At 41.0% G+C, this 16,828-nt stretch overlaps 1 protein-coding gene across 1 annotated transcript; it reads right to left on the bottom strand.

The window, feature by feature from the left end:
- Nucleotides 1-1,234: 1,234 nt before the first annotated feature.
- On the bottom strand, nucleotides 1,235-7,347 carry LOC103940187 (NADP-dependent malic enzyme). Its single transcript, XM_009350270.3, has 20 exons — nucleotides 7,124-7,347; nucleotides 6,562-6,833; nucleotides 5,159-5,279; nucleotides 4,978-5,052; nucleotides 4,729-4,880; nucleotides 4,523-4,628; nucleotides 4,312-4,377; nucleotides 4,037-4,132; nucleotides 3,844-3,915; nucleotides 3,653-3,736; nucleotides 3,455-3,553; nucleotides 3,205-3,252; nucleotides 3,039-3,092; nucleotides 2,850-2,948; nucleotides 2,588-2,677; nucleotides 2,279-2,356; nucleotides 2,108-2,182; nucleotides 1,925-2,015; nucleotides 1,711-1,839; nucleotides 1,235-1,582 (listed from the first exon to the last, which is right to left on the bottom strand). The coding sequence occupies exons 1-20, from the start codon at nucleotides 7,151-7,153 to the stop codon at nucleotides 1,494-1,496; spliced, it is 1,926 nt and encodes a 641-aa protein (XP_009348545.2). The 5' UTR covers nucleotides 7,154-7,347; the 3' UTR covers nucleotides 1,235-1,493.
- Nucleotides 7,348-16,828: the final 9,481 nt, after the last annotated feature.

Below are 16,828 nucleotides of genomic sequence, written 5' to 3' on the forward strand. Positions count from 1 at the left end.
TCTTTGCTTCCTGTGACAATCTACATGTGGCGTCTGTTTGGGAAAGAAAAAAAAAAGAATTCACAAATTAAACCAGCTCACTTTTGAGGACAAATCTAATATCGATTAGTCATTTGGTTATATTTATTGTAGTGCGAGTATGATATCTAATCGAGAAAGTATCTTTGTACATTTTTTATTGTTTTTCTAAGGTGTGGTGCTATCAATAAACAAAAATTAAAGGATGTGTAGGAAGTAAAAGGAGTGTGAATAACGCGAGCCTTTTCCAAGTAAATACTAAGTGCATTGACAATCTTACACTTAAATAACTTGTGGGCTCTGGCTCAGAAATTTGCATTATTTCTTTGGTAATTATCCTCTCTTCTGGAAATTATTTCTCCTCCCTCTTATCATTTTCTTTTTGACAAAACCAATTATATACTAAGCCACTCTCAATTATGAGGAAATGAATTCAAATTTAGGTGCAAAAGGTGGAAAATAATTTCTTCAAAAAAAAAAAAAACCGTAGAAAAGTTTCTATTAAAAAAAAACATACACTTTATTTATAGACTTTAGACCATCGTCAATTTTTGAGAATAAAACTTACAAATTTAAGTCATAACCCACAAATTGTTTTTCTCCTCCAATAGTTAGGTTTAAAATTTTAAGCTCGAAATTATTAAATTAATTTAACCTTTATTTTTTTTTGGGTAACCTTTTTGAAAATAAAATTTATGTAGATTATCTTAATTTATTTTTGTGAACATTTTAATAAATAATTAAAAATCATACAAAATCATAGGTATATATGAAGTTTTAGGTGAAATTTGATGTTAACAAATTTTTTAAAATTATTTTAGACGTTAGATTTAATTTTGAGCCGTCAAATCCTTTTTTTATCGTTAAATTTGATCTCATTTTGATCACAGTTGTTGAATTATAAGTAAAAAAACAAAAAATGATTTGAAATATGACAATTTGATGGCTCGAAAATAATTTAAGCCACATAATTTCTAAAAGGAGTTTTGTCTTAAGATATACTTTCTCCTCAATGCTTATTTCAGCCCAATGGTTCTAGATGATTTAGAGAGGTTTAAAGCTTATATTTTAAATTTTATCCCATGAAAATGGTCACAGCTAAAGAAAATAAAGGGGCAGAAATGAACAAAAGTACGCAACACGGAAAAAAGTGTGCAAAGCCATTTTTTGTTGATTGTGGTTAAGTTGTGTGTCATTTCAGTGGAAAATTTGGGGATGAAGAGTAACTTGAGGTTTATTCCAGGTAAATTGAGGGTTGCAACATTTTTCAAACTATAATTTGACTCCTGACCCAACCCAACTACCTGCACTGCACCGATGCTTCTTCTCATCTACCATATAGGTTACATAATAACAGAACCAATGAGAAGGCAAAAACCAGAAACAAATAAACAATCAAAACAGACAAAATAATCGATCCTTTTCAACTCTAGTTCTTGACCCCAGTACAACCAACCGAGATAACTTCAAACACTTCACCGGAAACTTCGATAGGAAGGGCTGTACATACAGCTTTCAGCATACCTCTCCAGATCTCTTGGCTCGGGGAGGCGAGTAGCCAAACCTACAAAAGCCAAATGAAAAATACCAGACATTTAGGCCTAGTAGCACTAGCAGCAATATGCGCCCAATATCAGGCAGTTAGGTCGCATTAAAACCTGACGAGAAAAATTCCCAGGAAAAAAGTCTAACCAAGTTCATATGATTTCGCAGCTACTTTAGCAGCAATATGCGCCGAAATCTTTCTGATGTTTGTGAATGGAGGGTATATGAGTCCCTTGTCAAAATCTTCCTGGGTCACCATTGAAGCCAACGCTTCCGCTGTTCCAAGGAACAAACATAGCATAAGGTCTAAAAGCTTAAATAAATGAAAAATCCTTTACATTAATGTCTTTTGTGCACTTACAGGCTGCCAGAAGCATGTCGTCATGAACACGGATAGTACCAGACATTATTAAACCCAGACCGAATCCAGGGAAGATGTATGCATTGTTTGCCTGAATGACAACAAAATAAATGCCAAAGTCACTCCACAAGGTGTTATATATGTTATTTCTGGACATAATCGGATTTCTCTAGAATTTAATACCTGGCCGGGATAGTAAACCTTCCCATTATATTCAACTGGTGGGAATGGGCTTCCACTACAATACATGGCACGACCCTGAAATACGAGAAAGGAAACGAAATGTCAGTCTCTAACCATCACGTGTACCCTGAATTACACAATATTAAGCAAAACATGCAAGGGTTGAATTACCTCAGTCCATGTATATGCTTCTTCTGCAGTACATTCAGATTGTGATGTTGGGTTGGAAAGAGCGAGAATAATAGGTCTCTATTACAAGGTTACAAAAAGAAACGGTCAGCCCTTATCTTCTAGAGAGAAGAAATGCAATTTTGCACTAAGGCCATTAAGTAACATGCAATTTCTCAGCATGGCAATTAAACAAACTGATTTCTCAAATCCATACCAACAAGAACAGAAGAAATTCTAAACTTCTGGTCCCCGTATGGATGCTGGCAAACACAATAAAAATCTAAAGAACAATTTATGGAAAAGAGTTACCTCATTCAGGGAGGCCATAGCCTCAACCACTTCTTTAGTGAACGTTCTTCCTACTCCTGACGTTCCAATCAACACCGTTGGCTTGATTGACTGATTAAAAAGGAAGAAACAGTTTAGTCGCTTAAAAAACTTCGGCTTTATATGCCCTACTATGTTGTTTGTGTACTGTCAACAAATGTGCATCTCTGTGTGTTTGAAGATGGAAAGAGAAAGTGGACAGAGAGAGAGTGGACAGAGGGAGAGAGAGACAGAGATTTCACACCTTAACAGCATCTACAAGTTCCCTGACTGGTTCATGTTCATGAGCCCAGGGCTTTTTAAAGTGTTGGAGTGTATCCAGCCGAGAACTGACAATCAATCCCTGCAAATGAATTTCTTACCACATGAAAACTCTTGGAAAGAAAACAAAGTTCCATTGCGGACAGAAAGAATTTAGATCAGCTCCCCGTACCTTTGAGTCCACAAGCCAAATGTTCTTGCGGGTCTCTTCCACTGGGGTATTTGTCTGCAATAATTCAGGTGCTATGCATCAAAAACTATTCTAATACATTTCTTTACAATTAATACTGAGCATCTTTTTTAGTACAAAGTAAAAGAAACAAAAAGTAGCTTATAACCTGCTTGGAAACTTCAAGGGCAATGAGTTCTGCTATGCCAGTGCCGGCCTGAAACCATTAAACAAGTGAGTGAGACAAGACCATAAAGTCCTAGCACATGGGACATCAGTAAGGGTTAGAGAACAAGGACCAAAGAAACTATACATGAAAAAAAAAAAATCAAAAAGAGGTGAGTGTTGGTTGCGGGATGCCCTTTCTACTACTCTTTAACATTAATGAAAAGGATCCCTTGACTAAGGATAGTACTCACCTCTCCAGCACCAAGGAATAAAAATCTGTGTTCAGATAAAGATCCCTTTACTAACTTCAAAGCTGCAAGAAGCCCGGCCAGAACTACGGACGCTGTCCCCTGGAATGAATTGCTTACACAAGCATTAGAGATGTTCTTTCCTCAATTACTCATAATAATTACTACAAATACAATTATTAAAAATCTCTTGCAACTTACCTGAATGTCGTCATTAAAAACAAGATGAGTTGAGGCATACTTTGCAAGCAGTTCAAAAGCATTGTGGTTTGCAAAGTCTTCAAACTACAGAGCATGACAAATGGACTTAGGAACGCTTGAGTAAAAACAAAATATGACTAAGTTCAGCGCAATAACCAAATAATTGAAAACTGACTTTGTCTACCAAATACCTGAACGAGAACTTTCTCCCCGTAATTCTGCTTGACTGCAGTCATGAACTCATGTAGGAGTTCGGCATATTCCTAAAGAAAGAAGAGAAAACCCCACTTTGGTAAGGCAGAAAAAAAAAAAAAAAAAAAAAAAAAAAAACACTCATCTCAAATGATTCGAACACTAAACATGTAAAGCAAACATATCATAAACCTGCCCAGTAGCCCTTTTTTGCCTCAGCCCAATGTAGAACTCATCATTCAACAGCTTCTCATTGTTTGTACCAACATCAATGGTTACAGGCAAGCACTGAAAAACATGGCAAAGAAATCATATTAGAACCAATATTAAAGATAAATGGTTCAAATGTCGAGGACTTCTAAACATATTTCTGAACAAAAGAAATGCATTACAGTAACTTTGAGATACAATGGATTTTTAACTCAGCACCACTAGAAGGAATAGCGTTGGTCATCACAGATACTTACAGCAGAAGGACGAACTCCTCCAAGTGCCGTGTATAGAGCAAGTTTACCCACAGGAATACCCATTCCCTGAGAAAATATCACATATTGTTATCAGTTGACTACTTACAGGGACAGGGAGTACAGCAAGAACAAGCAATATTCTCTTTGAAGGCAAGGTATCTCATATTGTCTTTTATCACCACAACTAGTAAAAAAATTTAATGGTGTTTACATGACAGCCAAGATCCCCGAGCCCTAGGATCCGCTCTCCATCAGTGACAACAATGACTTGAATATTCTTCTCAGGCCAGTTCCTCAATACTTCAAGAATCTTGCCCCTTAGAGATTGCAAGGAAAAAAAGGATAGCAATAAGCTTCAACCCAATTTGGAAGTGGCCATCAAAGTAGAGAACAAAATTAAATTGCAATGAAACATACTTTTCTTTCAAACTTATGAAAAGACCCTGTGGTTGCGTAAAGATGCTTCCATATTTCTGGCAAGCTTCACCGACAGTAGGAGTATAGACAACTGGAAGTAATTCCTCAATATGTTCAATAAGAAGCTTGTAGAATAGCTTTTCATTTCTCCCCTGGAAGCATACGTAATTGAAAGTTTAAATCTCGCCATTTCAGCAGCAAAAGGTTGGGGTCTCAAACGAAAATTTCATTGAAATGATTATTGGTAACCTGAAGATCCATCATAGCGATATACTTCTGCAGTGGAACTTGATACCGACGGATACTGTTGATCATTTTCTTAACCTGTCAAGTAGATTAGAGATAAAGTGTAAATGATTATCATTTTCATATAAAATAAGTATACAAAAAGCATGGAACTCTGAAAGCATGTACAAGCTGATTAGAAGACCTGAAGTTCTTGAGAAATAACAACTGGGGGAAGAAGACCACGCAAGTAGTGGGCATCTCTCTCTTTCTCTGTGAAAGCAAGACCTTTGTTGTGGTGTGGAGATCGTATCAACGTATATCCACTGCAAGGAAAGCCAAGAGAGTGATTTATACAAAGGTGCCAAAAATACAAATAGCAAAGAGAATTTCTGTTTAACATATATAAAGTTTACCACAGAACTACATTGAGAGGTTGGGAACAAAATTGCATATTACGTAAAATTAATTCCTTTCATTTCTTTGAAACAAACCCCAAAGGGAAAATTCGTGCAACTTAAACTAAGGAACGAAAACATCATGAGCAAACAAAACACGTCTTTTTCACCAGAAAATTATTCAACACATTCCGCCTGAATGAGGTGGACGTGGAGCTTTTTTATCATGCTGCATGTAAATCACGGCCCCACCCCCAATATGGCAAGCGAAGCACAACCATAGAAGGTTGCATTAGACTTTCTTTCTGGCAGCTTGTTAAAGATTCTTAATGACATTTTGTTTCTATGTGTCACTACTACTTTTTCGTACATGGCTAATCTGATACCCAGAATTCAGTTACCTAGTAAAAGAACCAAATCAAAAAATTTAACAAGTACAAAAACAAAAAGCCATCAACAACAATCTGAAAGAGCCCAAAACATAAATGATTACTTAATTAATTTATCCATTACTTTCCTCACAGAAAAATCGCATTTGTAACATCCAACACGGATTCACAATCAAGGATGTAATCCAAAACTATCAAAATCCCAGAATACATTAATTATGAAAGGAACCAAATCAGCAATTCATTCGATATATTAAAAAAATAAACATAAAGGTTCCAATAAAACAATTTACAAAATATGTGATATCTCAAATATATAAATTCATAATTAGTTAGAGATACAACTATGAAGTGATTCTCATGGAGGTCTCGGTTCGGGTAGTTATGAAACTTCATTCATAGTCAATATAAACATACACACACATTAACTAATTTGGGTTTTTTTTTTTTTTCAACGACATATTTACATAAAGAGGTGGGCGATTTAGGCTAAGCAACACAATGGACAACTATATTAATTTGATATCAAACTCAGTTATCCACGGGTGTCCAACTTAAAACCTCCAACTTACAAGTACAAGATCACCATTGGGTGACACAAATTAACCAATCAAGCAGCTGCTCAAACAATTCAGCAAGCAACACACATCATGTAGAGATATCACTTAAAATAACATAAAATAATGCGACTTCCACAAATACAAAAAGAACATAGATTTCATCGAAACTAAAATAATTTTAAACAACCACACCACAATAACAGTAAACAATGATAATATCAATAACAATCGTAAGCATAATCGATCTTTGCTCTCACCCACCTAGCAACCGAGATACTCCAAGGCGTGACGAGTTGGTCCTCGGTGGCAGTATCCTCACCGTACACGTCTTGTACCCCACCATGGACGGTAGATTTCAGCTCAACCACCTCGGATTCGGCCTTCACCTCCTGCAATGCGTTCTCCATCACAACGCTACCGTTTCGGTCGCCTGTCCGGACTTTTGGGACCACAGCCACCACTTTTAGCGATGCTGACCGCCTCTTCTGGCTCTGAGAGAACGGGCTTGAAGACCCAGAAATGCCCGGGTTCCCCTGCAAAAGCAATAAAATTAATTAATTAATTATAAAAAAAATGAACGAAAAATTGCAAGAGAAAAAGAAAACCCAGAAATGGAAATTTCATTCACCAAGAAATTGGCAATCAGAAAGTTGGAAAGATTTGAAATTTCAATGTGGGAAAGAAGAAAAAGGAAGACCCATAAACTGATTTTTTTTTTTTTTTCCTTCTGAATTTTAATTGGATTTTATCTTTTTGTGATTGAATCTTGTGAAGTGGGTGCGCATGAAATTGTGATCTGACAAATAGGTTTGCTTTATATTACCAGAAAACAGCTTCTATTCAAGGACATCATGGCGACAGATTTGTGAAGGGGAGAGTCTTTCGCTGGCTTTTGTATTCACTACTGCAGAAGCCCAGAGAGAGAGAGAGAGAGAGAGAGAGAGAGTCTTTAGGATCGATGAGCTCTCCTTGCTTGACTCCTTCTCTCTGTCTCTCTCTCTTATACCTGAATTTGTGAAACCAAAAAGCAGAGAGAGATCAAGAAATGGGTAAATGAAGCAGCTTAAAAACTGTGACCTTCCCTTCTCTTGCAAAATTAATTTGTATGGCCCATTGATTTTTCTCCCAGATTACTAAAACACCCTTGCATTTTTATATCTGTATTTATTCATTAATTTCACTTGGGTTTATGATAGAGAAGGGTGGAAAGAGATCCTCTCTAGATCTTTCCTTCCAAAGCTCAGGGATTAAGTAATTCATACTAAATTTATAGATAAAAAACGAAACGACATGAAAGTTGATAATTGAATAATTACTTTAGTGTTCATTAACGTACTCATTTCTTATTGGTGATATATCATTTGATTTGTAAATGTGATCTACATTTTTAGTCCACTTAGTACTACTCGAGAAGGGTAATTTATTTGTATATTACACTAAAACCTCTATACAGCCATAATGTTCGGACTAAACTATTTTAGGGGTACTTTGATCTAGTTTCAAAAGTTTGAGGAAAACTAACGAAAAGTCAAAAAAAAACTTTAGTTTTAATGAAAAATGAAAATTAAAGGTGTAAGTGAATGGTATTAGGAAAGGTAAAAATGTGGTTTTTCGTTAAAATTTCCTAGTTTGAGTTGCTGTTGGATTTAGTCTAATTTTTTTTCAACTTTAATTAAATTTTTTTAATGGGTAAATTACATTTTACCCCCTCAGGTTTGGGGTAAATTTCAATTCTTTACAACATCTTTAAAACATTTCAATTTCATACATTTACTTATCATTTTATTTCAATTTCATACATCCGTTAGAAAATCTGTTAAGTAAACTATTAAGTGATGACATGGCAAATATGGAATCCACATTTATGCTGATGTGGCTATCAAATATGTGCTACATGGCAAAAAAAAAATTATGCATTTAAAATATTATAATAATTTACCCTATAAAAAAAACTCATCTTCTTCCCCAAGCCCTTCCCTTTCTCTACAAGCCAAACACCCCATCCCATCCTACCCCACCCCCACCTCCCTCGCAACACCCCCCCCCAACCCAACCCCCCCCACCACCCAAACCCAAAACCCACCACAAACTTCTCTGACACCACCTCCGCCATCTTCTCCTTTAGCAAAGCTCCACCACACCCTTTGACCAAATTGAGATTTAGGTCGACCATATCGGCTCTGTTGACCCAACTAGCGAGCTTGGTCCTCTGTGCGTTTGGAAGTCGGGACTCCAATAATGTCCTTCAATTTGCCGGATTTGAGGAGCTCGCCGAGATTGGAGACCACAAAGGAGGTGGTGGAGCCAATGCCGAGGTCAAGGAACATTCCAAATGTGACATACTCGACAACCTTGTCGATGACGAGCTTCTTAAGGCATTGTGGGGGGAGAGGAGGGATAGGGATGAGGAAGCCATTAGAGAGGTGGAGAGAAAAGTGGGTCGAGGGAAGAGAGGGTGGGGGTTGCAGAGAGGTGAGGGGGAAGGAAGGGGATCTAGGTGTGGGTTTGGGTTTTTTTATAAATAGGGTAAATTATTACAATATTTTAAATATATAAAAAATTATTTTTTTGCCATATGGCACAAATTTGGCAGTCATGTCAGCTCTTAACGGACCAATGCATGGAAAATGTAACGGATGTATTATATTGAAATAAAATAATATGTGAGGTGTGAAAGTGGAATTTTTTGAAGATGTTGTATGAAGTTGCAATAGATCTCAAACCTGAGATAGTAAAGTGTAATTTACCTTTTTATAATTTATGCATCTTTACTCATATATTTAATTTAAATACTAAAATATGAAAATTTAATCACTTCCATGAAAGATGGCTACTAGACAATTTATATGTCATCATATATAATATCCATATCATAGGTTGATAAAACACATTTAACTATGATAGATGTATCTACGAAAATAAATAAAATTTAATCTATCTATCATTTTTTTAAATAGTTCAAAGAAGTTTCTTCTTCCATCCATTTATAAATCTATAATAGTATATATGCTAATATGTGACATCCCGTCCCGAAACGATCGAACCGTACGTGTGAAATGACCATTTTACCCCTAGTTTGTTCTATTAGGTTTTTGGTGTTTTGTGTGGTGTGGACAGTTGTGGGGGTCACACACACACACATTCACACTTGCTATCTCTCTCTCCCTCTGACTTTCCTCTCTCTCTCTCCCCCGAGCTCCATTTCTCCTCCTTCCCTTTGAAAACGTACGGACAAACCCACAACCCACACAATCCTAACAGATCGTGGAAACCAGCTACACCATTCAACTCGTAAGGTCGAGGCGAGCTCAACCATACCATTTTCAGGTGAGGAATACTTCGTTTTCACGTCGATTCAACAATGGCCGAATTGAGTACTGTTCATGCAAGTTTTATACATTGTGTTTTTGGGCTTTTTAAGCTTGTAGTTGTGTTAGAGAGACCTCAAGGAGCTTGGGAACGCTTCGTTGGGTGAATTTGGACGTCGGGAAAGCTTAGTTTCAAAGTTGGCCGAACTTGGATCGTTGTTGCAGGTGACACGTATCCCGAGGACGAGCGTGCACATTCGAGGCAGGGGGGCTACGACCCTTCTACATACCAGTGAGTGGGCTTTTGTTTTCCGTATATACCTATATACATTTATATTCCCAGAAATTGATTTAAAAAGGGTTATTTGCCTTATGCCATGTACTTTATTATTTATCGTTTATACATCGTTGCATGCATCATTTGTGGCGTACATATACATATGCATATGTCATATATATATTTATGTGTGGGTGCTGTGGAGGCATAGGTAAGTGCCAGGTAAGCGTTAATTAACGATTGCATTAAATAGTGGTTAGAGATGATCAGAGAGCTCATAACCTGCACCCCCGGTGTTAGTGCTTCTGCCCAGAGTAGGGCACAGTCCTTCACGTGTTGTTCACCTCCCGCACCATACGCTCAGCTTGGATCCAAGTTAGGTGCATAGGCCTGTCGTACAGACCACAGTAGGTGGTTCCGACTCGTAGGTGACCCGCGATTATTCGCACAGCCTTCACGTGATCGTAGCACTAGAGCGTATATACATGTTACACCCAGGCCTGTCGTACAGACCCTTTAGGTGGTTCCGACTCGTGGGCAGGTTTAGTTATTGAGATTGACAGTTGAGCTCTATATACAGCCGTACAGGTCACGTTAGGTGACTCCGGCTGCCAGAGGATTGTGTGATTGATACGACTTACACCTGAGCACTTGCATATCATTAGGAGATTTTGTCATAGCATATATTGAGCATGTTGGCATACCCTTGAGCATGTTTGAGCATATCTATACATACGTACATATGTTATTTTCTGGGACGTATACAGGTTTTACGGCGAGGGGTTAGATTGTGTTTTGCTAAATGGTTTTCAAAGAGCTTTGTTTTTGCCCACTCACGCTTTTGTTTTGCGCCCCTCCAGGTTCTAGTTGCTTAGCCGTTGCGGTGGTTTCCCTTGCGAGCTTTTCGGCGTTCTGACAGACACTCTACATTGTAGGTTCGCCTTCGGGCGTACTACGGTTGTTATTTTATTTGGACTGCTATAGACCTGCTCTGAATTTGTATCACACTAACTAGCACTTATCCTAGTACTAGAATGCTAGTTTTTAATTATTCGTACTTTTATATTACTACTCTATTAGCTTCCGCACGTGCACATGGCTACGTCGCCTTCGTGTGACGGCCAGCACGCTCCTACCTCGGTCGGGGTGTGTCAGTTTGGTATCAGAGCCTAGGTTTGGCAGTCCTGTGTCCTTGTGAGTATTCTAATAATTTTGGTGTCTTCTGTCAGAACTATGCCGCCTCGTCGGGAACCCCGTCGCTCTTCTGAGCCTATGTTCCCCGATATTACTCAATTGGGGGAAGCTTTTGCTACAGCCCTTCAGGCAGTGATGCGCCCTCCCCAGAGGACTCCTCTGGAAACTATGTACAATCTGAAGTTGGATAAGTTTAAGGGCAGTGAGGGACCCGAGAACGCGGAGCGCTGGCTAGAACACATAGAGAAGACTTTTCGGGTGCTACATAATCAGGGGAACTTGCCTATGGAGAGATGGGTTGAGACGACCGCTTGGTTTCTTGATACGGAGTCGGCAGCTTGGTGGGAGCAGGAGCTTCGTAGGTTGACTCCGGATCAGAGGGTCGAGTGGAATGTTTTTACGAGGTTGTTTAGGAGAAGGTATGTGCCCCCTGAGTATATTGACCGTAAGAAACAGGAGTTTTCCGAACTGAAACAGCGGAAGATGTCAGCGAATGAGTACTACCGTAAGTTTACGGACTTGTCCCGTTACCACCCTGATGTCGCTGGTAATCCGGCAGAGATGCTCCGTCTTTTCCGTTTGGGCACTAGGAAGAAATGGCGTTCTATGGCGTCTGCAATCCACAGCGAGACTTACCGGGACTTCTATGAGATACTGCTGAGGATCGAAGATTCGGAGAATATGTCGAGCGATACTGATGAAGAAAAGGACGGCAACCAGAAGAAAGATGACAAAGGTAAAGGTCAAGCATCGCTTGGGCCCCGTCAGACTCAGAACTTCAAGAGAGGTGGAGCTAGTTCTAGTTCTTCGAGTGGTGGCTTCAGTGCCACTGGGCAGGGTCGTGGAGGTAGATTTTCTGGTGGCGCTAGAGGCCAGAGGCAGGGCGATGGTGGGCGAGGCAGAGCCCCAGTTTGCCGTAGGTGTAACAACCGGCATTTCGGTGAGTGTAGACGTGGTAGCAACGGTTGCTTCACATGTGGACAGGTGGGACATAGAGCGGCACATTGTCCCCAGGGCCAGCAGCAACAGAAACCACAGCAGACCTTTATGCCACCACCTGCACCACTCCAGCAGATCCAGGGTCCTAGTAGCTACGGCCAGACGAGTCGAGGTGGTGCTTACCACTATCAGGGCGATGCTGTCCCTTATGCTCCGGGGCAGTATCAGTATCCCCAGGACCCCTACTCCCAGGGTAGTTACCCTCAGTATTCGGGCGGCTATATGCCGTATCCTCCAGCTCCAGCCGGCACTTCTCAATGGTATCAGGGAGGACAGTTTCAGACAGGAGAGATTGCTACCAGTAGTGCGGGGTCTTCGAGACAGACTGGTCAGCCCAGTCAGGGGCGTAGTATGCAGGGTCGTGGTGCTCAGGCGAACCGAGGTCGTGGTGGACGGCAGCAGGGCCAGGGGCGTATACACAACATTTCTTTGCAGGATGCTCAAAACAACCCGGATCTGATTATGGGTACGTTAAATATTCTTGGTTATTTTGCTAGAGTCTTAATTGATTGTGGAGCTACACATTCTGTGATTTCTCATACATTTGCTCAAGTGACGCAACCTCGCCCCACACCCCTAGGGTATGATTTAGAGTTCGCTATGCCTAGAGGGGAGAGATGTATTGTGGATCGCGTGTACCCAGGTTGTCCAGTGATAGTGGAGGGCGTGGTTATGCCCGCTGATCTTATTCCGTTAGATATTGTGGATTTTGATGTGATTTTGGGCGCGGATTGGTTGCACCCCAATCGTGCCAATATTGATTGTTACGGGAAGGTAGTTACATTTCGTCGTCCTGGACTACCCGTGGTTACCTTTGTTGGTGAGCAGAGTGGGGTGAGACATGGTGTTATTTCGGCGCTACGAGCGAAAAAGTTGTTGACTAAGGGTTGTCAGGGGTATTTGGCCCATGTGGTGTTGGATGAGGTTCCTCCTTGTGGTGTTGAGGACGTGAGGGTCGTCCGACACTTTCCAGATGTTTTTCCCGAGGAATTGCCTGGATTACCACCAGATCGAGATTTGGAGTTCACTATCGAGTTGCTTCCAGGTACTAATCCTATTTCGTTGACTCCTTACCGTATGGCACCTGCTGAATTAAGGGAATTGAAAGGGCAACTGCAAGAATTAGTGGATAAAGGATTCATTCAGCCTAGTACTTCACCTTGGGGCGCTCCAGTGTTATTCGTAAGGAAGAAGGATGGAACCTTGAGACTGTGCATCGACTACAGGCAACTCAATCGGGTGACGATTAAAAACCGTTATCCCTTGCCTCGTATCGATGATTTGTTTGATCAGCTGAGAGGTGCTTGCGTGTTCTCTAAGATAGACTTGAGGTCTGGTTACTATCAGCTGAAGATCAGTAGGGATGATGTCCCTAAGACGGCGTTCAGGACTCGTTACGGTCATTACGAGTTTCTGGTTATGCCATTTGGGTTGACGAATGCACCAGCCGCTTTCATGGATTTGATGAACCGAGTATTCCAGCCTTACTTGGATAGATTTGTCATTGTCTTTATTGACGATATTCTGGTGTATTCTAAGTCGAAAGCGGAGCATGTTCGACATCTTACTTTGGTGTTAAAGAGGTTGAGGGAACACCAACTATATGCTAAGTTTAGCAAGTGCCAGTTCTGGTTAGACCAAGTTGCGTTCTTGGGGCACGTCATTTCTGCTCAGGGTATTTTGGTTGACCCTCAGAAAGTTGCAGCGGTAGAGAATTGGGAGCAACCGCGAACCGTCACCGAGGTGAGAAGTTTCCTTGGATTGGCAGGGTATTATCGGAGATTCGTTAAGGATTTTTCGGTGATTGCCTTACCACTGACGAGGTTAACAAGGAAGGATGTTAAATTTGAGTGGGATGATAGGTGTGAACAGAGTTTCCAACAGTTGAAGCATTGTCTCACTCATGCACCTGTTTTGGCACTCCCAGACGATAGCGGTGATTTCGAGGTTTATAGCGATGCTTCCTTGAATGGTTTGGGATGTGTATTGATGCAGCAGGGTAGGGTGATTGCTTATGCTTCGCGGCAGTTGAAACCTCATGAGATGAATTACCCTACACATGATTTGGAGTTGGTTGCTATTATTTTTGCGTTGAAGTTGTGGAGACACTATCTTTACGGAGAAAAGTGCAGGATCTTTACAGATCACAAGAGTCTCCAGTATCTCTTTACTCAGAAGGAACTTAATCTTCGTCAGCGGAGGTGGTTGGAGTTGCTCAGCGATTACGACTGTACGATTGATTATCACCCTAGTCGTGCGAATGTAGTTGCTGATGCACTTAGCCGAAAGTCTCAAGGCCGCATTAATGCGTTGTATGCAAGCCGTATTCCTCTTTTGGCGGACTTGCGGGCTACAGGAGTGAGGTTAGAAGTTGAAGATCGAGATGTGGCTTTACTTGCTAATTTTCAGGTTAGGCCTATCTTAGTCGATCGGGTGCTTGCGGCTCAAGTAGCTGATGAGCAGACTCAAGAATTAATCCAAGCTCAAGAGCAAGGAAGGAGGCGAGACCTCAGAGTTCGTGATTCGGATGGCATGTTGATGCTAGAGGGTAGAATGTTCGTGCCGAATGTCGTGGATTTAAAGAAAGAAATTCTGGATGAAGCACATATCTCGGCTTACGCCATGCATCCAGGAGCTACTAAAATGTATCATACCATTCGACCATTTTATTATTGGCCTGGTATGAAGAGGGAGATAGCCGAGTATGTGAGCAGTTGTGCTGTTTGTCAGCAAGTTAAAGCAGAAAGGAAGAAGCCGTTTGGGTTGTTGCAGCCGCTTCCAGTTCCCGAGTGGAAGTGGGAAAATATCACCATGGATTTTGTGTACAAGTTGCCGCGTACACATAATGGCTTTGACGGCATTTGGGTGATCGTTGATCGACTCACTAAGTCGGCTCATTTTATTCCAGTGAGAGAGAAGTATTCTTTGAGCCGTTTAGCGGAGTTGTTCATCTCGAAGGTTGTGAAGTACCACGGTGTCCCTGTGAGTATTGTTTCGGATCGAGATCCACGATTTACATCGAAGTTTTGGGTAGCTTTCCAAGAAGCCTTGGGCACGAGATTACTTTATAGTACGGCGTATCATCCACAGACCGACGGACAGTCAGAGAGAACTATACAGACTTTGGAGGATATGCTGCGAGCTTCGGTGTTGCAGTTTGGTGATGCTTGGCACCAGCGGTTGGATTTGATGGAATTTGCCTACAATAATAGTTTTCATTCAAGTATTGGCATGGCACCATTTGAGGCTTTGTATGGTAGAGCTTGTCGCACACCGTTGTGTTGGTCAGAAGTCGGAGAAAGAGTCTTAGTAGGTCCGGAGATTGTTGAGGAGACTACCCAGAACGTCCAAGTAATCAAGACTAATTTGAAAGCGGCACAGGACAGACAAAAGAGTTTAGCGGATCGGCATGCTACAGACAGGGTGTACGAAGTCGGAGATTGGGTATTTTTGAAGCTTTCGCCGTGGAGAGGTGTAGTAAGATTTGGGAAGAAGGGAAAATTAAGTCCACGGTACATCGGACCATACATGGTCGTGGAGCGAGTTGGTGAGGTAGCTTACAGGTTGGAGTTACCTCCGGAGCTAGCCAGAGTGCATAACGTTTTCCACGTGTCTATGCTCCGACACTATGTTGCTGATCCATCTCATGTGATACCTCCTCAACCGTTAGAAATTAATCCAGACTTGACGTATGACGAGGAACCGGTGACGATTACCGATTGGAAGGAGAAGGTTCTGCGGAACAAGACAGTGAAATTAGTGAAGGTTTTGTGGAGGAACCATTCCGTCGAGGAAGCTACGTGGGAGACAGAAGGTCGAATGAGGGATTTGTACCCTCGTTTGTTCTTTGGCCAGTAGGGGCTGCTGTTTGGTTGTTTTGAATTTCGGGACGAAATTCTTTTAAGGTGGGAAGGTTGTGACATCCCGTCCCGAAACGATCGAACCGTACGTGTGAAATGACCATTTTACCCCTAGTTTGTTCTATTAGGTTTTTGGTGTTTTGTGTGGTGTGGACAGTTGTGGGGGTCACACACACACACATTCACACTTGCTATCTCTCTCTCCCTCTGACTTTCCTCTCTCTCTCTCCCCCGAGCTCCATTTCTCCTCCTTCCCTTTGAAAACGTACGGACAAACCCACAACCCACACAATCCTAACAGATCGTGGAAACCAGCTACACCATTCAACTCGTAAGGTCGAGGCGAGCTCAACCATACCATTTTCAGGTGAGGAATACTTCGTTTTCACGTCGATTCAACAATGGCCGAATTGAGTACTGTTCATGCAAGTTTTATACATTGTGTTTTTGGGCTTTTTAAGCTTGTAGTTGTGTTAGAGAGACCTCAAGGAGCTTGGGAACGCTTCGTTGGGTGAATTTGGACGTCGGGAAAGCTTAGTTTCAAAGTTGGCCGAACTTGGATCGTTGTTGCAGGTGACACGTATCCCGAGGACGAGCGTGCACATTCGAGGCAGGGGGGCTACGACCCTTCTACATACCAGTGAGTGGGCTTTTGTTTTCCGTATATACCTATATACATTTATATTCCCAGAAATTGATTTAAAAAGGGTTATTTGCCTTATGCCATGTACTTTATTATTTATCGTTTATACATCGTTGCATGCATCATTTGTGGCGTACATATACATATGCATATGTCATATATATATTTATGTGTGGGTGCTGTGGAGGCATAGGTAAGTGCCAGGTAAGCGTTAATTAACGATTGCATTAAATAGTGGTTAGAGATG

The sequence above is a fragment of a genome, unplaced genomic scaffold (genome assembly GCF_019419815.1).
Source record: "Pyrus x bretschneideri cultivar Hongxiangsu unplaced genomic scaffold, Pyrus_bretschneideri_v1 Contig20, whole genome shotgun sequence".
In the NCBI taxonomy this organism is placed as follows: domain Eukaryota; kingdom Viridiplantae; phylum Streptophyta; class Magnoliopsida; order Rosales; family Rosaceae; genus Pyrus; species Pyrus x bretschneideri.

Excerpts from the sequence above, each read along its gene's own strand:
- LOC103940187 (XM_009350270.3), bottom strand. The coding sequence starts at position 7,153 with ATGATGTCCTTGAATAGAAGCTGTTTTCTG. Across the intron at positions 2,949-3,038 it reads TTTGGCTTGTGGACTCAAAG|GGATTGATTGTCAGTTCTCG; the intron begins GTACGGGGAGCT and ends ATTCATTTGCAG. Across the intron at positions 1,583-1,710 it reads TGCGAAATCATATGAACTTG|GTTTGGCTACTCGCCTCCCC; the intron begins GTTAGACTTTTT and ends TGGCTTTTGTAG.